Below are 23,972 nucleotides of genomic sequence, written 5' to 3'. Positions count from 1 at the left end.
TAGCCAATCCAATATGGATTTATCCTGCCTAAATGCTTACGCCATTAACATTGACATGCCTCTTGACAATATTAAGCTATTTTCCCGTACAAAAGCTACATTTGATGGAGTGCAGTGTGTTTTATTGTATTTATTTGAAACAAAACTAAAAAAACCTGAGAGCGACATCACGCTAACCGACAGGTCCATTTTGTGCTAAGGTCCGGAGAGTAGATAGCTCATTCTTTAAATATCTCATCCAAAGTTGAGTCATTTGCAATTATAATGCATTATAATTTAACCTAAAATATGCACACTTTGACATTTCCCTTCAACAATGTGTTTTGTATTAAGCACATGATGTGATCCACAGGGAGGAGTGTGAGGGTGACAAATGGGTGCATATTGCTTTAACAGTGAAACAGCGGAGGTTAGAGAACTACTGCCTGACACAGAATGCCATTAGCATAGTTCTGAATTCCATTTACTTAATGTGGTCATAATGGATCTTTCTGGAGAATGGAAAAGGCACGCTGTGTTCAGAAACTAAAGGGATGTCTAAATTAAAAAAAAAAAAAATCAGTTAATTGTTCAGTAGGGGGGATTTGTCTCCCATATAAGAGGCAGTGTTTAACTACAAAGCCACCTCACATTAATGCTCTATTATCTTTGTACACTATGTGATTAGTTTGTTAGTCAGTGAGTATATACGTCACTCCATCAATTTATAATGCTGTAATCAAAAAAATGGTTGTAAATTCATGAGGATAATCAAACACATTTGAAGACTACAGCGAAACTGTCAGAATCTGATGTGAGTGGGAGTCACTTAGAGATCAGAGACAGAGGCAGTACTGTGAAGGGCAGTGAGATGTATTGACCGATTCACTGTGTGAGTTACACAACACTGTCAATAAATCATGAACCGCAAGATGGAATACTATAGCATGCCCATTTAAAGAGATGCACGAGTCATGATCCTGAGCCATAAAATAACTGTGAGGATATACACTCGAGACACGCCACTGTTCTGCATTTCAATAGGAACCAACTGGATTGTGGTCTCAAAGTCCCCGATGGATCATTAGTCAACTGGCTAACAATGACAAGACACGGTCGCGAGCATGAAACAAGTCTTTTGTTGATGGGATTTAGCTATGAACAATGGACGGCGGCGACACTAACTACATCAAAAGAATACCACCATAGTCCACGGCCCTGGAGCCAGCGAGTTCGCTTTTGTGTCTCTCCCCCCTGTGCAGTATGATCAGGGCCTGTCCCATACATTACAGCCTGTCCTGGTGCAACCCTGGCTCTGGAGAAACTACAGGCTACATCAAAACAGCGCGTTGCATTCTTGTGAGGCGGCGGATCCCACAGTAACGGGATACTGGTTCGTCTTGCTCCAGCACATGCTGAGCTGAGGAGGCACGCTGCTGGGCTCACATCCTCCGCCCTGTGGCCCTGTGTGCCTTTGCACTATAAATACCCCCGTTGTGGTGGGTCAGCCACCAAGGCCTGTAATTTCTTCACCCATTAGTAGCGTAATCACAGTGGGCATGTCAGCCTTGAATGTGTCTCTGCAGCTGTGGAATGTCACAAACAGCCCCCTTCATGCAAAGCTGATGCCATACTCCCTCTTCTCTTCACCACCGCCCCTCCCCCCCCCCCCCCCCCCCCCTCCCACAAGTGTGTCTTCCTGTCTCACAGCTAGAGTGTGTAAGGCTTCTGACCTGAATGGTAAAACTGCATGGGTCACAGGCCTGCCTGTTTGCCTGTTTGCTTTCCCGCCCTTCCCTCCTACCCCCCCCCCCCCCCCCCCTCCTCTTTCTTTCGCCCTACCGGGCCAGCCTCGGGGATATGGGTTAGCCCTGTTTGAGCTGCATTCTGCTCAAGGTTTCTTTTCTGTTAAAAGACTTTTTCCTTTTTTACTGTCCCCTTACGCGCTTGCTGCAGGGGGTTTAGACCTCGGGCTCTCTTAAGCACATTGAGACCAAGTCAATTGTTAATGGAGCCATATAAACACAAAAGAAATGTTAATGATTTGAGATCCACTTGCCGAACCAAACACAGTAACGTCTGGTAAACCCCGAGGAGAGTAGAGCCATAAAGTGATGGCTGTCGACCTAAGCCTGCTGCCTCTAAAGACGCTGAAGTCATCACGACTTAGACCAGGCCAACCTGAGCCTGCTGCCTCTTAAGACGCTGAAGTCATCACGACTTAGACCAGGCCAACCTGAGCTTCTAATGACGCTGAAGTCATGACTTAGACCAGGCCAACTGGAAAGTGAGCTTGATCTGTTGATTTCATGTATTTGCCATACCACTGGGCACAGCTCCAATACAGCATGAGGCTGACACACAGAAATGTACTCCAATAACTCAGTTTATCCAGGTTTTCTCTCTTTCTTGTCACACACTGAGGGTACCATGCCCTTTTAATACATGACCTTTTGGCACTCTTCAGTCACTATGGGGATATATAAGTCAATTAGACTGACATTCTGTATATAAAGAGCCGTACCTGTGGCACTAATTAAATGTTAAGTCGAACAACCATGTCAGCTTTGTCAGGATCACTCTGAAGTCCTGTCCCGTTTTAGATTATACACGAACACCTCCAATGAAAGCAGACGGTGGGGATCCTCACTGGACTGATAAATTGGCCTGACACAGATAGGCGAGATTGGCCAGACAAAATTGAATTTGATTTGCATTTGATTGCGTTATTTTGCTGAGGTCCAATTTTGCATGATTGGTTGAAGTAGGGCATATTTTGAGATGTTATTTTTCGGGGTTTAAGTAGCGTAAATGTATTCCCAAGGCCTTTGGGTCTCTGATAAGAGCCACCATGGGAACTTAAAACCGTCTGGAGGTCAACAAGAGTGTGTGCAGTCAATTAAAGTGAAAAATAACCTTGGCAGATAAATGCTGCTCTTTTTTACAAGGCAGTAAAAGTCCAGGCGATCCAACTAAAGCATAGCTCAAACTGTCATCTCATAACAGGACCACAGTTATTTACATGCATCCCTGTGTAGTTCTGTCTGAGGGGGCTGTGGGACGAATGTTTCCTTTTTATTTATGATGTTATTACAGATCTCTGCCTCTAAAGCAGAATCAGGAGGAGTAAGTGAATAGTTGGTAGCTCGTATCTGGTACAAGGTCAACTCTGTCGATTCTGAAGTCATTATGAATTAGCTGCCATTTTGTGAGCTCCACAATACGTCTTTCTGTGATAACATCCTTTAATGTTCCTGAACACTTCTAGGAACTAAGCTTTTAGAAATACCGTGCTCGTCTTTCTCATTCTTGATAGGGAAACAATGATTACCTCAGGCCCTTTTCTGGGAGTAGATGCCATGGATTACGCTAACTTGTGAAATTCCTGTTTATTTCCTATCTGTCGTCTCTGTAGATGATCCAGACCTGCAGAACCCTGTTGGAAAATTCTGAAGGGGTCTATGAGAGGATTCTCCTAACTCAGAAAGCAGGTGAGTGTGTGTGTGTGTGTGTGTGTGTGTGTGTGAATGTAAATGTGAGTGTGACTGTGAGTGTGTGCTGTGTGTGTCTGAGTGTGTGAGAGAGAAAGTGTTTGTGAGTGTGTGTGTGTGTGTGTGTGGGTGCATCTGTTTGTGTGTGACAGAAAGGGAGTGATGGTTCATGGGATGATGAATGTCAGGTGCAATTCACACGTCTCAAAAGGGCTAAAACATGAATGAGTTCAGAGAAATATCAAAAGAGAACAACTAATTATCCCTTGCCTGTTATGTAAGTATTATTATGCATTGTTTTTTGTTCAACCTGTGTGAAGCTCTGCTTTGAAATACGTTTCAAACCGTGATTATCACTTCAATTAAGAGGGTCACAATCTAGCCTTGGTTTTTGAATGTCAAAGTTCTTTCTCTTTGTGGTTACCATAGTTATCGAATTTGCCTCAAAATATGACACTCAGGTATCAGTGATAAATGATGATGGGTGAAAAATTCTCTTTAGATTTTACGTTGTTATTCTGGGATACGGTGAACAAAGGATTTAGTTAAAAAAGTACTTCATATGAAGGTGATTTCGATTAATTTGTGTCCCTAGTAGCCTGTTAGATTCTACGCATCTGTAAAAGTAATAATTACAACACAATTGATTCTTGATGGTGATAGTATCTGATATATCAGTGATGGCGCACATGGTGTATATGGTGATATCTCGAACCTCAATATACTTATTCATGTTTTACCCCAACCCCTCAGATCATTTGGTTTGGTTTGTTTGTCCTCCTGTTCCGTAGAAATCTTAGTGGTGTGGCTATTCGCTGACTGCATTGAGTGTATTAGTAGGGATAGGCGCGGTCTACTTCAAAAAAATATAAACGCGTTTTCGGGTGTGAGTAAAAGATTGTTAACTATGAGTAGAATAAAAACCGCACTCTCAAGCTTTTCTCAATGATATTAAGACACACTGACGATGGCTTAAGGCCGAAACGCGTCTGTGCAAAATAAACAGGTCTTAATATTATTGAGAAAAGCTTGAGACTGCATTGAGTGTATTGACTGTATTTTATCATCTGCAGCTTCTGTGTTCATTTTGTTTTTATTTGTCAGCGGACCACTGTGACTGGCAGTCCATTACTCAAGCTGCATGGATGCGTTGACTCACTTTTCCATGGTGATAGAATCTTGGCTCGGCCAAATATCAGAATTAATTTACGGTTCAGTCTCCTTGACTTTACAGTTAGCGTGTGGGGTTAGCTTCAAGGGATTCACTGGATGCACTAAAGTAATTAATGCGTACGTACGGACATACATTTTCAGACATTTATTTAAAAAAAATACATTACATCACAGCCAATCCCATACTTGTATCACAATGAGGATTTTACTTCCATTCATACCAAGATATCAACCTGAAGCTAGAAGTGTGACTTTGATGCATAGGAGCTGAATATGGATGAGCAGTCGTCTCAAGTGTCTGCTTTCAAAATGGCACAAATGTTCCTTTTTGCTGGTCTCACTGTCTTTTGGTTCCAAAGCCTCTTGGATAAGCAAGCTGAGCCTGTTTTCATGAGGCTCAGTATTTATTGATTTGCAGGTAGTGGCCGCATAAAATATTCATCCGCTGTTGTCCTGGCACAACGGCAAAGAAAATGGGATGTGTCTTGACTCGAGCACACATTGTAAATCAAACTCCCTATGCAGTTTCCCACTCTCTCTATTGACTTGGCCATTGTGCAAGAAAAAATTATAAATGTGAAAGAAAAATGTTAAATCCGATTCAGAATCCGAATTATATTACACATACAGGAAGTATATTTAGTATATTTACACATACAGGAAATGAACCTGGTGTGGTTGGTGCATAGGACAGAAAACATATAAAAATAAGAATCAGATGTAACCCTGTATGCAAGGCATGTCCATTGGCTGTTTGGCTTGTTAGTCTTAGACCAAAATTCAGGTGTGTGGCATTAAAGTGTTGTAAAGCGTTATAAATAAAGGTTACAGTATATATGTATATTGGACGGATAATTTTTGTTTCCATGAGAAACTGTTCATCAACCAATCAAGTACCAAAGTAATTCATTTGTGGAAGTGAATCATTTTGTAGAAGTAACATCTCTGAATTGCCACTTTTAAGGAACAATAAACTCACTGAAGGATGTTGATAAATCTGTGCTGCCCTTTGTAAAAGGAGACAGCTACAGATTACTGCCCAGCTGTTGGCATTCACTGTCAGGACTGTAAGTGGGTCAGTACCCCATGGAAACCCAGCAAATACTAAGTTCTGAATAATCCATCAAAACTGCCCTCCGAGGAAAAAAGCCTCAAGGTATCATCTTTCTCTCATTCTCTCCCTTGCACTGTGTGTGTGTGTGTGTGTAAGAGAGAGAGAGAGAGAGAGAGAGAGAGAAAGAGGGTAACAGGGAGAGAGAAAGAGAGAGGGAAAGAGAGAGAGGGAAGGAGAGAGAGAGTGTGTGTGTGTGTGAGAGAGCTGCTGAGAGCAAACAGGCACCACATTAAGCAATTAAAGATCCACACAAGCCTTCGATTGCACACACCTATTTTAGAACCGGAAGCCTAACAGCCCCAGATGACGGCACAGATTCCAGCCCCTTTAACCACCATGTCGATATCCTGTTCTGCCAGGGGATTAAATTCTTACAGCGTACTTACCTTATCTAATCATTCATTGCATTAGCAAAGCCATGCCACTGTGTTTAAAGCTGACCACCAATGAATAACAAATGCTGACAAATCAGGTCCGTGCAACCGTGCACTGAGCAGATCAACCTATACCGTGTGACTCAGACCGAGAAATGTGTGATGATGATTTAATCAGATCCCGTTAACAGCAAACAACAAAATGGTTAAATATCTAACAGGATGCAGGAAAAAATATACACGGCTAATAAGAACTTTGCCCTAAAAGCACTTAAAGAATTAGGGGAATCGTAGGTGCATCTAAAACTCGGACAAAGGAGAGGCCTCGAAGAAGGACGTTATTAGCCACAGGTTTCGAGCGTATCAGATTGAAGCGGTCGTCAAAGGGCACGGGCCAGCGTTCCTGTCGCTTGCCACCACTCAGGCGCTGGCAGAGGGGCTTGGGTTGTTATAGGGCTGCTGAGCACAGGCTAACAGCACGTGCTTTCCCTCAAAACCTCTACAGCACTGCATGTTGCTAGGCAACAGCTGCCGTGTGGAGGAGGAGGGAGGCTGTGTACATGTGCCATCGCATGCCATCTTCAGGACAAGTCACGCGTCATTAGAAACAACAGTGGCACTCTGCCCCCTATCCTATTCCCCCAGTCCACACAGTTCCAGAAATGAAGCCACTTCATGGGAGAGAGAGGCCTCAGCCAAAGCTGCCACTTCAACTCTCTGTGCAGTCACTGCAACCTGATGAACGTCGGCAGCCTGTTAGATGAAAGTGTGGAACTCTGTCTCACTGAAAACAGGATGGAAAGAGGGTCTTTTCCAGAAGGAAAGAGAGGAAGCAGAGGGGGGAAAATCAAGAGCTTAGCTAGTGCCAAATGCGCCCTCTGTCCCATGTGTTGATGCTAATGCAGTCTGAAAGGATTTTATGTCTGTCTGACGTGCCCACGCCTTAACCCCTGTAACGGGGACATTCTCATTCCTCTCTCTCTCTCTCCCTCTCTCTCTCGCTCTCTATCTCTCTCTCTCTCTCTCTCTCTCTTTCTCTCTCTCTCTCTCTTCACACTTTTCTCTATCTCCCTTTCTTATTATTTTTTCTTCAACCACTGCTCTTGTTGTCTTGGACACCTGTTTCCTTGAGGTGTCAATTCCACTTACAGTCCTCATTTGCAAACACAGTGCTTAAGGAAGGAAATGACTTATTCAATTTCACTCGAGATCCCTTACCCGTATCGGTCTGGACACAAAACATCCAAGCGCTGCAAGACAAAAGCAGATCCAGGTGTCACAATAAGGACATCCTCATCTGGCACCTCAAACAGAAAGATAGATAAATAAATGTGCCTCATTCTCACCTTACCCATGTTACAGTAGTTTGCTGAGCATCACATGATCAGGCTTTGGTAAGGTCACGTAAGGGTGTAAATGGTTCATAGCACGGCGGCCTCACAGGATTCTTCCATGAAGCTTTGATCTTAATTTTGAATCCGACCTTCAAAGGGGTCTCAGCAGGTAATCACCAGTGCATGATGAAAGGTCCTTATCCTCCTCTAGAGCAGAGATGGGGTAGAAATGTCTCCCGTGTCAAAGGGGCGCTGGTGGCAAATGGATAACTCTGCCCCCTTTTTGTAATTCCTCTAGCAATGGAGTTCCACGAGAACCTCCACGACCTGGCCGTGAAGGAGGGATTAAAGGGCCGAAAGCTGCCCAAGTCTGTGGAGAGCTTCGCCTGGAACATCACCATCCTTAAGGTATGCGCACACACACACAGGCCTCCCATATCGTAACGGTGTTAATTAACGGACAGCCTGTGGTTTCGGCAAATGTTCGCATTGTCATGTTAACCCATTATTAAACTCGGCATATCGATTGGTAATCCATTATTAAACTTAACATTTTGATTGTTTAACAGAATGGCCGATGTTTGACACTGTTCGATAATTCACATAGCTACGCTATATATCCATACTGATATCACCATCACTCATCTTTTTTACGACCGTTATTGAATACCAGTAAGCTGTCAATCAATCAGCCTCAGTCAATCTTTTTAAAAACCATCACCTTTCTCGATCTTTTTTCCCCTTCTCCAAAAGCGGTAGAGGTAATTATCAGCCACTGACCCTTTAACATATTTATTTGTTGATATTTGCATGTGGTAATTAAGATTGGGGTGGTGTGCCGCGTTACGCATTGTTGCCACAATGAATGAATCTGCCCCCCCAGATAATAGAGTGTCCTCCTGAGCGAGCCGCTGAGATAATTACACACGGGTTGCTCCGAGCCCCGTCACCTCTGAGTGCCCCCTCCAGGCCATAGACCTGCTGCCTCGCGTTCAGCTCCCGCCTCAGTGCCCCGCATGCAGTCCTGAATAGTAACTAGAAGTCACCTGAGCGGATCATGAGCCGCCTGTGGACTCGCCCGCTCAGCCCTTCGATGGCTGCTGCGCTGTGTTAGCTTGAATAACAGAGGTGCATAATGGGAATGTCGCAGACCGAGAGGACAAGCCCTGAACACAACATCAGCCAAATGTGGCCGTCTCTCATGTGTGTCCTCAAACACACGCGTTAGCACATGTTGTTGGCCTCCTGCTAGCGGTGACCATGGCGGCGAGGGGGGGTCGCTGTGGAGGACAGCACAGAAAGGCCCGCAGACTTGCCTTCCCATCGCCCTGACAGCCTGCTGATTTGATGAGCATCAGCTCTGGTGTGTGAGTGAGTGTGTGTGTGTGTGTGTGTGTGTGACCCTGCTGTGGCATCTCACACCAAACCCCTCTGACCACTCTCCTCCAGGCTCAGCCTGTTCCAGCAGCTGCTCAACCGTTTCTCTCACTTTCTCTCAAATGCTATGTGCTCTGTCTGTCTGTCTGTCTGTCTGTCTGTCTGTCTGTCTCTCTGTCTGTCTGTCTGACTGTCTGTCTGTCTGTCTCTCTGTCTGTCTGTCTGTCTGTCTGACTGTCTGTCTGTCTGTCTGTCTGTCTGTCTGTCTGTCTGTCTCTCTGTCTGTCTGTCTGTCTGTCTGTCTGTCTGTCTGTCTGTCTGTCTGTCTCTTTCTTTCTTTTTCTCTCATGCGTCCCCCTTTCTGAGGGTCTGGTTCCTCTGCTGTCTCTCTCTACTGCCTCTTTGCCATCTTTCACGGTACATGTCTGTCTGTCTCTTTGTTTGTCCCTCTCTAACCATCTGCTCTTTATTTCCTCTCTCTCTCTCTCTCATTCTCTCTCTCTATCTCTCTCTCTCTCTGTCTCTCTCTCTCGTGTCCAGGGCCAGGCTGACCTGCTGAAACACGCCCGCAGCGAGGTGTTGGAGAACCTGAAGCAGATCCATTATGCCGCTCTCACCAGCCAGCTCTGTAAGGGCGGGGGCGTGGGGGGGGGCTCCAGAGGGGGCTCGGCCAGGGGCTCCGAGAACAGGGGCCCCCGCAGCCTGCAGGCCATCCCAGAGAAGGCGGCGCACGGAGAGGAAGACATCACGGACGAGGAGAACTGACGGGAGCGAGACGGGAGAAGCGAGAAAGAGAGAGCGTGCTCTTCTGTCCTCTTATTCATCAGTGTCAGTGCCCCCACCCACCCCCCACCCCTCTTCCCACCCGCCCACCCAGCGCTTAAGCCCCTCGGAAGCCGATTCCAGGTTAGGTGGGAGTGCTGCTGGCCGCAAGCAGCAGGATCCGTCACAGAGCGAGGGGGCCTGTGGCGTGTACAGCCGAGTCCTCATGAAACCCCCTCCTTGCATCGATGATTTCATGGGAGAGGAAAAAGCACAAAACAGAGGGGATTTGATTTGGGAGAGGTGGCAAACAGGAACAGTGAATGTACTAGAAAGCTGAGTGAGGAGAGAGCTGTTTACAAATGAAATGATGAACTACTTCATGTTCTTTCTGCCATAGTAGTATGAGAGTCTGGGGGTGTGCGTTTGTCTGTGTGTGTGTGTGTCTGCGTGCGTGTGTCTGTCTGTGTGTGTACATAACATGTATATGTATATGGAGATACCTGTTACCTTTTTTGGAAATGTGCATCATTTTATTGGATAAGATTTTATTTTGATAAAAGAGAGATTGCTGTCCGAAAAAAAAGTGGATATTTTATTTTGTCTGTACAGAAGGACTCAAGGAAGTGTGCGGGGGCTGGACATATTTGAAAAAGTTTATTCCGTTAAGTGACCCTTGACCTTTGATGGTATTAAGAAGCGATCTGTTCAGCCGTTGAAACAGATATCGGAGAATGTGTGGGTTAAAGATGGCCAAGAGTTTCTAGACCCCCCAACCAGCAGCCATTGTGAATAGGGGCCCAGGCTGGGGCCTCTTCAATGCTTTAAAACAAGGTTCTCCAATTTGCTGTTGGTCCCTGGAGATGCTCTATACTTAAAGATTATGAGTGATATGGTGTTGTATATGCTTCTAAGTCATTCCCGAGGGGAAATAAAAGTAACCCTATTTATTGATACTGTTAAACAAAAGAAAAATGAAAAACAATAGTGCCTCGTTGCTAAAGTTTCCAATTTTGCCTCCAAAGAGGCAAGAGGAAGGGTTCGGGGAAAAATGGGGATCTGTTCTCTGTTTCTTTCTCTCTCTCACTGATGCTCAGCGTACCTTGTAACGCCAAATGCCTCCTCTGTCCAGTTTGCTTCTAGTTCCATTCTTGTGACTTGCACGTCCTACCGGTTCCCTTGGGTGTGTGTGTCTGCCGTGGCGACCTGCTGTGGGGCCCATAGTGAACAGTGTCTTACCTCCATTTACTCTCACTGCTCGGAAGCAGAAACTGGAAAAGTCGAAGAAGAAAAAAAAAAAAGAAGGAGAAACAAAAAAAATACATTTCAGTGCTGTGACAATTGGTGTATTTATATCTGTAGTTAACTGTTTATACTGCTGGGGGGTTGGCTTTTAATCAGACAACCAGGTTTTGTTCTAATCTGTTAACACCCAAGAGCTCCGAAATAAACAATGTCCAAAAAACTAAAACTCTGTGGTGTCTTGTCTCCACAGATTCAACACCATCTGCAAGCTGCACGTTGTTGAAAGAGGTTGCACATTTATATATACGTATATAAAAACATGAGCACTAGGTTTTATGGTCACTTTAGTGTGTTTCCAGGTAACGGCTTCAGATTGGCTCTGATTGATTCTGTTGTCTCTCTAACCACAATGTCCTTGCTCCCACACACACAAACACGCACACACACACACACATGTTCGCTTGTATGCTCTGCCTGAAGGTCATCAGATTGATGACACACACACACACACAGACACACACACAGCAGCTCTCTTGCTGGACTGTGGGCTGATGAGTGCTGTACATAATGAAGACTGCTAGATGATTTACGGGGCCGTTACACAGGAGGGAGACAGGTCTCTCTGGCAGGAGAGATTTGAGTCGGGGGGGGGGGGGGGGGGGGGAAGGCTTCGCTCAGCCACAGCAGCAGAAGAGCAGCATCACTATTGATTAGATTCCAGGTCGGTGAGAACAGTGGAAAAAGCCTGGGGACGTCTGGGCAGGGGTCAGGGCACAGACAGCATGTGTGCTCTCATCAACACACACACACACACACACACAAACACACACACACACGGAAAGCTTTCTTCCTTGTACATACACACAAACAAATGCTCATTGGGGTGTTGAAGCTCAGTGCCGACATTCAGAGCAGTTGCACCTCTATTGCCTCGGCGGTCCAATGTGACTCCTGCGTCTACGCTAACACAGAACTCCTATTTCTGATGCCAAGCAGGGCAATGAAAAAGTAAACCACATTTGCCTCACATTCAGCGCCACTCTTGTGACACCAGTTGTTGTTGTTGTACACCACACAAAACAAAAAAAACTCACAAGCTGGTACAATACCCAGAGTGAATTTCAGTTTCACTACAGTAAAACACATTCCATATACACAGCTATATGCCAGCTCTGCAGAGGACAACTCCCAGCCGTACCATCTTTTTTCGTCTGACGTTTACAAGGCTATAAATATCAATAACACAAGCTTTCCTGGTTAACGAGCTGACAGAGTGGGGCTAAAATGGATTCCATTAGAATGCCACCCCTGGAGCAGACGACTCTGGACAGTGTCTGGGTTTTGTCAGTCTTGACATGAACAGCATGTCCAGCGTGTCCAGCCTCCTTCAAATACTTGGTTTCTGCCGAGCTCCAGTGGTCACTGAAAACCAAGTCTCAAGTGGTCCGTTATTAATATTATTAATAATAATAATAATAATAAAAATAATAATAACTAAGATGTATGTGTATGTACGTATGTATGTATATGCTAGTGTGTACATAACATCACATTTAGAGTGTCGTACAGTGGTCATACTTCGTGCCAGGTCCCAGAGTACATAGTTTTTTGTTGTGCATTAATTCAGGACTTTTAAATCTAATTAAGTCATTAACTAAGTTTAAACTTTAATTACGTTATGGGTTTTAAGAAACAGAGACGACAACAATGTACCCTGAGTAAAGTCAAATTGTACATTTTTAAATTGACTTTTAAATTGAAGTTTTTGATTTTAATTTGATATGGTACACTATCCTGTTGATAGCAAATACAGAGTTGGCATATTATTTGTGTGTCATTCTGTGGTGAATGTTTGTGTGTGTGTGTGTGTGTGTGTCAGCTACTGACCCTGTCCTTGTACATCTGTGGTGTCTGTGGGAATACTTCATGTTCATGGTTCTGCAGATGACTGCACCTCTATTCAGTTTGCACAAAAGGGTGGGGCACATCCTTTCTTATTACACGCAAGCTAACTTTCCCCTCGTGTCTTCATTGTGTGTGTGCATTCGAGTGTCTCCGTGACTCGACACAGGTGGCCGAGAAGAGATGCAAGAATGCCCCTCCCTGGCTCAAAGCAGCCTCAGTGTTGAGGTAACTTAACAGATCAAATCCTGAAATGGACGGTTAATAGCCATCGGTTTTTAATAAGTTAATGCTTGGTGTGCCGTTCAACCCTTCGCCTGTTCCTCTAATCCTGTGTTTGAAAGCCGTTTTAAAGAGAACACACAAAAAACCGCATCGGTGGGTTAGGACAGGGAGTGCGTGCAAGGTCGAGCTGTGACCCGGCTTGTTGCTCAACCCTGTGGCAGGCGAGGCAAGAATAACAGGAAGCAGCTGACTCCTCACTACCTGAAGGAGTAGAGCTACGCTACACTACGCTGTGCTGTGTGAACTCCACCTGAAGGAGCAGAGCTACGCTGCACTACGCTGTGCTGTGTGAACTCCACCTGAAGGAGCAGAGCTACGCTGCACTACGCTGTGCTGTGTGAACTCCACCTGAAGGAGCAGAGCTACGCTGCATTACGCTGTGCTGTGTGAACTCCACCTGAAGGAGCAGAACTACGCTGCATTACGCTGTGCTGTGTGAACTCCACCTGAAGGAGCAGAGCTACGCTGTGCTGTGTGAACTCCATCTGAAGGAGCAGAGCTACGCTGTGCTGTGTGAACTCCATCTGAAGGAGCAGAGCTACGCTGTGCTGTGTGAACTCTACCTGAAGGAGCAGAACTATGCTGCACTACGCTGTGCTGTGCGAACTTGTCTTGCGTCTCTCCTTCATCACTTCGCACTCCGCTCCAGGTCACATCATCATGCGTCTCTAGACTCGCTCTCACTTTCGCTGTACTGCCACCTTTGTGTTTGTATGCGCGGGATCGTTTCTTTGTAACTCAGACAGTTTTGCAACCCTGTCGAATGGAGGCAGGCAAGGCCAAGGTCCTTGCATGAGACCCCACTGGCTCCACTGACACAAAAGAAACGTCCATACCACAGACAACATGCTGCTTATGTCCAACATGTATGGGCCTTTTCCTCTGAAATGCTTCCCCACTGTGCTTCATATAGGAGAACTATGTAGCCTCAAGACCAGCACTAACAAGAGAGAGAAAAGAGAGAAAAAAACCTTTGCACTGCCTCTCAAAACTCTTTGAATGAAAATGTTCATATACATTTTTTTAATGATCCTTCGGATGTGATCCTTCGGATGTTTTTTCCATTATATCTTCTACAGAGAAAGCCTTTTGTTATGGGGTACACAAGCTAAAAATGTCTTGCTGATGCGAGGCCTTTTTTACAGCAGGTTTTTATACAGTCTCAGTCGTTCCCCTGCGGACTGCCAGGGACACCTAGGAAGGGGCAAGAAGGGGCAAGGACATTTACGATTCACACACTTCCCAGCATTAAGTCAGCAGACTGGCTTGGATAGTCTATTACCCCCTTTGGAGCTGTTAGTGTCAGAACATGTTTGAAATTGTAGCCTTGGCCAAATTACCATAGGCTTTCACGATTAGTCTTTTGAAAAGAAAAGTATGACGAATGTTGCAACATCTTCACTTTCGAAAGGATTTTTTTCTTAAGGCATTAATCCTGTTGAGGAGGAAGCTAACTGGCAGCAACCTATGCAAATGGAAGCAACCTATGCACAGATCTTATCTCAATGAAATATTAATGGAAACAATCTATACGTCTTAATTCTTGGCGTTAAATATTAATGGGGGTACATGCTGGGGGCTGTTTGACGCATAACGCACGGCTTGCCATACCTGCCCCTGAGGGGTTCACACTGAAACAAATAGTTATTGCCCTGCCTGTATGATGCATATGAGCTCTACGTGCTTTGAGCCCGTCAGTCACGCATGCCGAGCCAACAAACAAAAGAACATATGACACATGTACACATTTCCCCATAACTTAGTTGCACAGATACAACATAGTCAGCCAAGAGGATAATTTGGACCTCTCCTTGAGATTCGATAGTTCTTGTGTTCTTTTGAGAATGGTCCGAGGCTATGTGTGGTGGTGAGTGGATGTGTGGTGTGTGGTGGTGAGGAGACGTGTCAGTGGTTGACATGAGGTCCTCCAGAAACCCAGTCATGAGGCCAAACCCTAGCAGTACCCCCCCACCCCACCCCCCCATCAGCGACACAACGGTCGGTTGTTTTGAACACTGAGCCCCTTTCTTTGGGTTGGAGGTTCAGCAGTACTCCGGTCTGGGCTTCATCTTTCTTCCCCCACCCTCTGGACGACACGCTGCAGACAACCGGATCAGCGGCCCAGGATTGTCTCTTGACTCGCTCCAAAAGAACAAGCGACATTGTCCTCCCAGACAGTCCTGGTTGGGGAAGAGGTGCATTCCAAGGTCTGGCTCGTTTGTCATTTTTTAAAATTAAAAACATGTACAGTACACTAACTGTAATAAACGTTTGTTTCAGTAACAGGAAATACGTTTTTTTTACAACATATTGGCAATAATGTTGTTTCCTGCGTCTGAGTTTTCATGGCCCGGTGAGCCATTAGAACAAGGAAGGATGTTACAGTAATTACTGGGGCTTCCATCGCTCGGATTGAACTGTCTCCATTGTTGTGGTGTGGGTTCAGGCCGAGGCTGGAAGGCAGAAAACTAAACGAAGCCTCCGCCATTTTACCTCATACACCATCCCTATCTGTGTCTACGGTTTCTGACACAGGCGCTGTCTGTTCCACAAGTCCCAGACCACCAATTGTTTTCGAGTTAAAGGCAACACCAAAAAATGACTTGAGAGTCAAATCAGTTTTAGTAACAAAAAGGTGCTTTAACATTTCCTTTTACAATCAGTTGGGTGCTGGAGCTAATAATAATAATGCTCAGAAATGGCCACATTTAGCAGTCATAGTCAGGCACCCTTAAAGTAACACTATGCAACAATTTCACCCTTTTGAGGTATGGTTTTATAGGCAAGTAGTTTTGGTATCATCCTCAAATTCATTTTGGTAGCATATGGTTATGTGCAGGACAGATAAACACCTGTGTCAAGGAAATGCACTTTTGTAGTTCTGTGTTTCCTGGCGTGGACACCTTGCAAAAATGGCAGAAAAGCTTTTACAGCATGACTTGCCTGCTGCACTGCCAAAAGATACCAGATAGTGTGTTGGCAAGATTCTATCAGTATCAGCTGGGCTGTTGGTGGTGTTTGCAAGGTTTTTGCATGCCTTTTAGGTAGCTAGTTTTGGAACAGAATCCTTATTGCTGCTTTAATAGCCCCTAAGCACTCTGTGACGGATGTCAGGGCTGTGACACATGCCTCCATACTACAAAGGCCTGAGGAGGATCATTATATTGACCCATATTTGGACAATTATGTGCCATCATGTTCATCACTGCAGATGGACACTTACGTACAATTACTGCCTTGTGTGATGACACAAGATTAGTAGACTTCATAAAACACCAGGGGAAACAAAATGCTATTGAGCATGGCCACTCTCTCTCTCTCTCTCTCTCTCTTAAATTCTATAGTATTAAACAAATCAATCATGAAATGATTGACTGAGAGGACATCAGCACTACCCCAGCAGTAGCTTTCTATGCACCCATGCCCTCTCCTGTACCTCTGTTCTGCTAGAGCCATGACTAAGAGTCAGAAACTTGTGCTGTGCTGCCATCATGTGGTGTCAGTGTGGTACTGCAAGAGATTTCCAGCAGCGTTTACATGGTCACCTGTCAACACATACTATAACGAAACTGTCGGCAGCAGTCATTTTTATGGTACAGGCCAGCAGGTCATTGTATATCCCTGGTCACACATGAGGACTCTTATAGGTATAGGGAAGTAGAGGTAGTTGCAGTGTTGCAAAACATTAAGGAAGTTCATGCAAAGAAACATGCTAAAAATAACAAAGAAACATACTAAAGATTAAAAATAAAGAACAGCTAAAGATAAATGAACTACACGCAGTATGGACCTAAGGTCACAGAGAGCCGCGCTCTTCAATCTTTGGTATAAACTGCAAACAGAAAAAGGATTAAACCAGATGTATGCTTTGCATATACAGTATATTTCTAGTACATCACATTGGTGCAGTGGATATGTGGCCTTTGAAATCCGAAATTAGATCATGTAATGTTGGTATTTGCCTGGCATTGTTTAAGGTTGGTTAAAGTTGTTGATAGCAGTCTTGACACAAAACTGACTTTTTGAGGGAAGGGAACCTAATCAAATCTATGTATCTGATGCTCCATCATTCACTGCAGCATTGACGATAGAAACTGATATGGACATACAGTACAGTATGGGCTTCAGTAAAGCAAGAGACACCTGATGGAAAAAGTGCCTCCTGCCTTATTGTGGAAGACATCTCTGTTCCGCTAGATGGCAGGTGGAGCTCAATGCAAAACCTCTGTGTGTGTGTGTGTGAGTGTGTGTGTGTGTGTGTGTGTGTGTGTGTGTGTGTGTGTGTGTGTGTGTGTTTGAGTGTGTGTGTGTGTGTGTGTGTGTGTGTGAGTGTGTGTGTGTGTGTGTGTGCGTGTGTTTGAGTGTGTGTGTGTGTGTGTGTGTTTGTGTGTGTTTGTGAGTGTGAGTGTGTGAGTGTGTGTGTGTGTGTGTGTGTGTGTGTGTGTGTGTTTGAGTGTGTGTGTGTGTGTGTGTGTGTGTGTGTGTTGTGTCAATCAGTGTGCATGTGTGATGCTGAAGTTTGGCTGTCTAATTACAGCTTATTCTACAGGGACCTTCCTCTGAGAAAGAGGCCCCACACCTGCCCGTGGTGGTGGGGGGGCTGGGGCCCGTGTCTGTAGGAGGGAGGGGAGAGATGGGGGGGGGGGGGGGGGTGACCACCCACAATGCCTTGCAACTGTCTTAATGCAGAGAGACATGGAGGACTGCAATGTAAACACACGTGTCACGTTAGCAGAGGCAGCGCTATGCTTGAGGGTGTCGCCTTAAACATCATCCCCACAGGCCTCACCTGATCACGCCAGCCAAGGGAGGGGAGGAGAAGATAAACACCCCCCACCCTCCACACTCAAACGCTTTGACACTTAATGAAGCACAAACAAGCTCTTTTCATCAACCCCCCCCCCCCCACCCTTCTCTCAGTTTTCTCTATCTGTTCCTATGAATCACTTGTCAATCCTTTTTTGTTCCTTCTCCGTCCATCTGTTTTACTTATTCTCTCCTTTTTTCTCTCTCTTTCTCTCATATCCTCTTTGAGGTCCTGCAAGTCAAACACAAACAAACTGCAGTTCAGTGTGTGGCTGCTGCACCTGCGTTCCACGCCTCTCGTCAGGTCCACCTCCTCTCACCTGGTCAGGTGGTCACTCTCACGCTCTCACAGACTCTGGCAAACACAGTCTGGAGCTGACGAGAACATCTACCCCCACCCCCACCCCCACCCCCGCCCCCACCCCCGCCCCCACCCCCTCTGTCCGTGCATGGGGACTCGCTGATTGTCTATTGTTTGTCAGGAGCACTGTGTGTGGCCGTGCGTGTTCGTCTCTTTGCGAGTGTATGTGTTTGCGAGTGTGCGTGTGTGTGTGTTTGTGAGTTTGTGTGTGTGTTTGTGTGTGTGTGTGTGTGTGAGTTTGTGTGTGTGTTTGCGTGTGTGTGTGTGTGTGTCCGTGTGCGTGTTTGTGAGTTTGCGTGTGTGTGGGTTTGTGAGTTTGTGCGTGTGTGTGTGTGTGTTTGTGTGTGTTTGTGAGTTTGTGTGTGTGTGTGTGTGTGTGTGCGTGTGTGTGTGCGCGCGTGTGTGTGTGAGTGTTTGTGTGTGCTTATTTGTGGCAGAGGTGGGTGTGATAAAATCAGAGCCGCTGAAACTACATTAAAATGGAAGGCAGCGCCGAGGTGACTTTAGCGCCTAATTAAAAACAGATGTGTCCATTTAATATTCTTAATACTTTGCGGGAGAGAGACAATCACTGCAGAAATATCTATTTGCCTCATTAAATCCGCAGGCTTGATCATGATGAGGGAGAAAATAATGAATTAAGACAGGCATGTTTACCAGGTTGTTTAAATAGAGTTTGCCAGAAGAGAAGAAAGAACACAATGTGCCGTTATTTTCTGAGTGGTGAGTCCACAACAGAGGGAGATTGCGTTCATTATGAATGGCACGGCGAGACCTGAGCGAGGGTTTAAGTGTTTGGGACAGCCTTGGACAGATGAAACAGCTGTCACTAAACACGCAGCTATTTATCTTTCTGACAGACAAAAACAGGAGAGATTGGAAATTGAAGGTGTTTGTTGAGTGCAGGTGCACTTCTGAACCGTAAAGGATTGTTAAAGGAGCATTTGACTGACAGTATTCGGTTGTATGTATTCGCTTGCTTGCATTGTTGCTCGATTATTTTGCGGTATTCTGGATATCCTGGAGGGATGTTGTTAGTCAGAACATACACTACAAAAAAATAGCACTCCTTTGCAAAGTAACAAAATAGCATTGCTCTAATTTGATCAGTTAACACCGAAATCCAAGAAAACAGATATACAATAAAGAAATAGTAAAGATCATAATATCGGAGTCAAAATCCATAAAGTCACAATTAACATTGTGTGCCAAAAACGAGCTGTCTACCCGAACTGTCATAATCTATCCCTAAACATCTAAACTACGAGAACATGTTGATCTAGACTACCAGGAATCAACATTAAGATACTATCCTATAGAACACTAGCCATATACTATATACATTTTGGTGATCTCATCTCCTACAGAACTGTACAAACCAGCCTCACTTCATATGAAGCCTCAAGTTTCCTTTTCCGGTGGCCCAGCATATAGTGTGAAAGAACACATGCGCAACACACACTAGTCTAAACTAAAAGAGTATAGTGATCGCACAACACACGCTACTCTGAACTTAAGGAGTATAATGATCGCACAACACACACTAGTCTAAACTAAAGGAGCATAGTGATCACGCAACACACACTAGACTAACCTATAGGAGTATAGAAATCGCAAAAAACACGCTAGTCTAACCTTTAGGAGTATAGTGATCGCACAACACACGCTAGTCTAAACTTCAGGAGTTTAGTGATCGCACAACACACACTAGTCTAAACTAAAGGAGCATAGTGATCGCACAACACACTATACTAAACTAAAGGAGCATAGTGATCGCACAACACACACTATACTAAACTAAAGGAGCATAGTGGTCTAGGCTACCGCATGACAAACTGGAAAAGGCTCGATTGCCTGGGTCTTCCTTCCCATGAGACCACAAATTGCTAGGGCCGTATCCGAGGCTACAGCCAAAAAGGTCAGAGTTCATCTGTACCTCATCAGCCTTTCTTAGACACCCACTGCCAAAGTGCTTCTTCGTGAAATGTAGTACTTAATAGGCCTAATCATGTTCCCATTATGCTAGATAATGAGACCAATCGATAAATGTGACGGCCATGTCATATGCATCGCGTGTGAGGCATACACTCGTTGGGGCACGTGCACGCACACACACAGACAGAATTATCAATCAGGCTCGGAGTGTGGTGTGAATCCACTCATGTCTTTGTGATGGGAGCAGAAATGTGTGTGGACACCTCCTCCTTGTTGTGGGATGTGCTGTCACATCTAATCTGCTCCATCACACAGCACATCTCTGCAGCAGTCATATTCAGAGAGAGAGAAAGAAAGAGAGGGAGAGAGAGAGAGAGAGAGAGAGAGAGAGGGAGGGAGACAGAGGGGAGAGACAGAGGGGAGAGAGAGAGAGAGAGTGGGGAGGGGGAGGAGAGAAAATCCTAAAGAGATGGGAGAGAGGAAGGAGAGAGGGGGGGGTGGGGGTGCAAACATTTCAGGGGCAATTTACCTCCTGAGCTTCACAGCCTGTTAAACTATCAACCATATTGATCGGGACGTCTGAATATGTGACGCTACAGAGGGGCCTGGTGGTGTCACGGAGACCAGTCTGATTGACTGCTAATGGCAGGCCCTCTGGCAACAGCAGGTGTTGTAGTGCTGTGGAGAACTGCCTCTCAGCTCACGCATTACAAGGGCTATAGGAGCGCATCAAAGCAGGGAAGTAATTACATGTAATCTAGATTTTGTGATCAGATTACAAAAACGAAGTAGATGACAACTCAGACGCAGTCCAAAAGTAATCAGATTACATTACATTTTAAAGAAAATTGATCAAGTTACAGCTGGCATCTTTGGTTATTCTTGTTGCAGATTAGATTTTTTAGGTAACCTTGACAGCATTTAAGAATATCTTTTTTTTTTTTTTGCGTCTCTGATTATTTTTCCCACATTGAGAGCAGGGTTTTTAGGGTTAACATGAGGGAGTAAAGCAGTGTCGCAGTTGATTGTCCTTGTATACTGTACATTCACTTTTTGAGCAGCACATATCTCTCTAGATTAAAGCCTGGACAATTCAGCGAAATCATAATACATAACGTAAACACAAACTATCCATGTAAGGTATTCGATCAAAGAAACGACGGGTCCCTCATGCTAATCACCCTGGCTCAACACAGACAGATCCACTGACTGTCTGTTTTGGTGGGATGGGAGTGTGCGACGGTGTGTGTGTGTGTGTGTGTGTGTATGTGTGTGTGTAAGGTGTGTGTGTGTGTGTGTATGTGTGTGTGTAAGGTGTGTGTGTGTGTGTGGATGTGTGTGTGTAAGGTGTGTGTGTGTGTGGTGTGTGTGTAAGGTGTGTGTGTGTGTGTGTGTGTGTGTGTGTGTGTGTGTGTGTGTGTGTGTGTATGTGTGTGTGTGTGTATTGGTGAGATGGGAGTGTGCGGCGGGTCTCAAGGGTGATCCCTACGCAGACGTAGCCCTCCCCCAGGAAGAGGACCGGAGCAGCTGAAGCAGAAGCAGAGCATTCACTGGAGCAGAGCACCTCCAGTGGAACTGAGGGAGGAGGAAGAGGAGGTGTGTGTGTGAGTGTGTGTGTGCGTGTGTGTGTGTGTGTGTGTGTGTGTGTGTGGTGTGTGTGTGTGTGTGTATGTGTGTGGTGTGTGTGTGTGTGTGTGTGTGTGTGTGTGTGTGTGTGTGTGTGTGTGTGTGTGTGTGTGTGGTGTGTGTGCGTGTGTGTGCGTGTGTGTGTGTGTGTGCGTGTGTGTGTGTGTGTGTGTGTGTGTGTGTATATGTGTGTGTGTGTGTGTGTGTGCCAGTGGAACTGAGGGAGGAGGAGGAGGTGGTGTGTGTGTGTGTGTGTGTGTGTCAGAGGCAGCGGATCCTCCACAGGGCTCCCCGTCCGTCACAGAGTCTCTTAGGAGCTTCCTCAGCAGGTCTCTAGGCTCAGCGCTGCGTTCGGGAGATGACATCTGCTCTGCCGAGGAGCTAATGGCTCCGCTAATATCCAGTCGCCCTGGCAGCAGCAGTCAGAGCCTAGCCGTCTACAGAGAGTCACCTGCCAGCCAGCAGACCCTCCAGAAGAGCCCGTCAGGAGAGACACACACACACCTCCGGCTGTAATTACTAGCCAGGGCAATCAAGGATCACTCTGAGGAGCAGGCACGGGGGGAGGCAGGGACACCGGGGCCTAACTCACTAATAATTATTAGCAAGGAAAACAATAATCCCCCGTACCCACGCCCGTTATTCTATTAAAGGAAGCGTCCGTGACTCCTGTAGGGAGTGCAGTGCGTCGTCTCAAGAATGAAAGTCACAGTTTGATCTTGGAAGTGGTACAGGAGGTAGAGAAGTCGTTTAGTAATCAGACGGTTGCTAGCTCGATTCCCTGTCGAAGTGTCCTTGGGCAAGACACTGAACCCCTAATGTGCAGTGTGCCATCAGTGTATATGTAAAATGTGTATACATCGTAAGTCGCTTTGGATAAAAGCGTCTGCTAAATGACAAAATGTAAATGTAAGTTGTGGGACTCAGTAGGCCGAGGTCTGTGGATCTGCTATGCCAGAGGCCAACTCTGTACAAGATTCTGAACAAGAGGCCATTGTGTGAGAAAGGGGTTTTGGTTAGGACACATCATATTCCCCATCGCCGCCAATTATCATATTGCTACAACTCCTCATTAAAATGGTTTTAGCTGTCCTTTTACCACTTTACCATGGAACATGACTGAGGGAGGCTATGCGGTCCAAGGCATGCTGGCAAGCACAAAGTAAGAAATAAGACAAAACAAGAGAATCAACTGAAAATACAAACAGACAAAACAAAAAAAACTAAACTCGCAAAGCCACTGAAATAACACAGCCAATTTCAGAAATAATGAAATGGAACAAACCTCTTTTTTCATCGTTGAGTAAATTTGCAGACAACTAAAATGAGGAAACAAATGTCATAATAACAAATAAGCGAGCTACATGATAGGCATACAAAACATCCCCCCCCCCCCCCCTCTCCATTTCATACCCTCCTTGGGGGAAAATGTCTGAATGGCTGCAACAGAGTATCCAAAGTTGAACTCTCGGTGCACCGCGCCAGGGGGCTGATGGGATATCTCGGGGGAGCCATTAGTGCTGGGATCGGCGTCGGGGCGCAGGGGAGCCGGCGCGAGTCACGGGAGAACACTAAAAAACTCACAACACACTAACAACACCTGTCACCCCTGCACCTAATGAGAAACACAATTAGCAATTAACACTGCGATCTGTCAGCACTAATACCTGCCTCCATGATTTGCGGAAGAAAAAGCCAGATGAGGGTGGAATGAGGAGAGCCCCTTTTTTTCCCCCAACGCCAGAGCTGTTTATCGTTTGCACCGATTCCTGCAATGCGATTCATGTGTCAAACTTACTGCTTCGGATGTAATTGGGCTGGACGATGTACTTTTATTTCATATAGTCCAGAATGTATCGAACTATACTCAAACTGGCCGAGATTTCGATTACTTGAGTAGATTAAGATTTCTTGAGAAGATTAAGATTTCTTGAGTAGATTTAGATTTCTGAAACAATCCACATTTTTACTAGTAGCTTAGCTGTTAGTATGGGGCATGTTTGTGGCCAGACAGCAGGAGTATAATGTGTTTTCTCCATGAACACCAGAGTTTGCACCTTGATAGATTAAAATACCTCAATAGCACTGATGATCAAATTAATCAGTTGGAAAAATTAGTAACTTTCACAATGCACCTAATAGAGAATAATGTGCTGTGATAAAAGAATAAAAGGTACTGACGACAGAATACAGTTTAACGTTTGGGAC

At 45.3% G+C, this 23,972-nt stretch overlaps 1 protein-coding gene across 1 annotated transcript in view; it reads left to right on the top strand.

Moving 5' to 3' along the window:
- The window catches only part of plcl2 (phospholipase C like 2), a 33,509-nt gene extending 23,876 nt beyond the window's left edge, over nt 1-9,633 (top strand). Inside the window, exons 4-6 of the mRNA XM_080857920.1 lie at nt 3,395-3,470; nt 7,764-7,873; nt 9,383-9,633. Of these exons, the coding sequence (XP_080714046.1) occupies nt 3,395-3,470; nt 7,764-7,873; nt 9,383-9,607 (411 nt within the window). The 3' untranslated portion in view covers nt 9,608-9,633. The remainder of the gene's footprint in view (nt 1-3,394; nt 3,471-7,763; nt 7,874-9,382) is intronic.
- Nucleotides 9,634-23,972: the final 14,339 nt, after the last annotated feature.

This window comes from Sprattus sprattus (assembly GCF_963457725.1).
Source record: "Sprattus sprattus genome assembly, chromosome: 19".
Lineage (NCBI taxonomy): Eukaryota > Metazoa > Chordata > Actinopteri > Clupeiformes > Clupeidae > Sprattus > Sprattus sprattus.
This window is presented reverse-complemented; position numbering and strand designations above follow the sequence as displayed.